Raw genomic sequence first — 227 nt, 5'->3', positions numbered from 1 at the left:
CCCATCCATCTGCTGCCCCTGGAGATGTACGATGCTGAGACAGGGCTTCTCAGCGCCATCTGCCTCATCTGCGGAGGTGGGTGCAGGGATGGGGGGTGCAGGGATGAGGGGTGCAGAGACAGGGGGTGCAGGGGTGCGCACCCTGCCCATTGTCCTGGCTGCACTCTCCAAATGGCTCATCAGGACCCCTAAGGTTGGCCTTCGCAGTATCCCTACCATGGGAATGA

The 227-nt window shown here is 61.7% G+C and overlaps 1 protein-coding gene across 1 annotated transcript in view; it reads left to right on the top strand.

Moving 5' to 3' along the window:
- The window catches only part of LOC104413511 (retinoic acid receptor alpha-like), a gene marked incomplete at both ends in the record, with an annotated part of 2591 nt that overhangs the window by 1963 nt on the left and 401 nt on the right, over nucleotides 1-227 (top strand). The window contains one exon of the mRNA XM_010024516.1: nucleotides 9-135. Coding sequence (XP_010022818.1) covers nucleotides 9-135 — 127 coding nt within the window. The remainder of the gene's footprint in view (nucleotides 1-8; nucleotides 136-227) is intronic.

The sequence above is a fragment of the Nestor notabilis genome, unplaced genomic scaffold (assembly GCF_000696875.1).
Source record: "Nestor notabilis isolate BGI_N333 unplaced genomic scaffold, ASM69687v1 scaffold20901, whole genome shotgun sequence".
NCBI classification, from domain to species: Eukaryota; Metazoa; Chordata; class Aves; order Psittaciformes; family Psittacidae; genus Nestor; species Nestor notabilis.
This window is presented reverse-complemented; position numbering and strand designations above follow the sequence as displayed.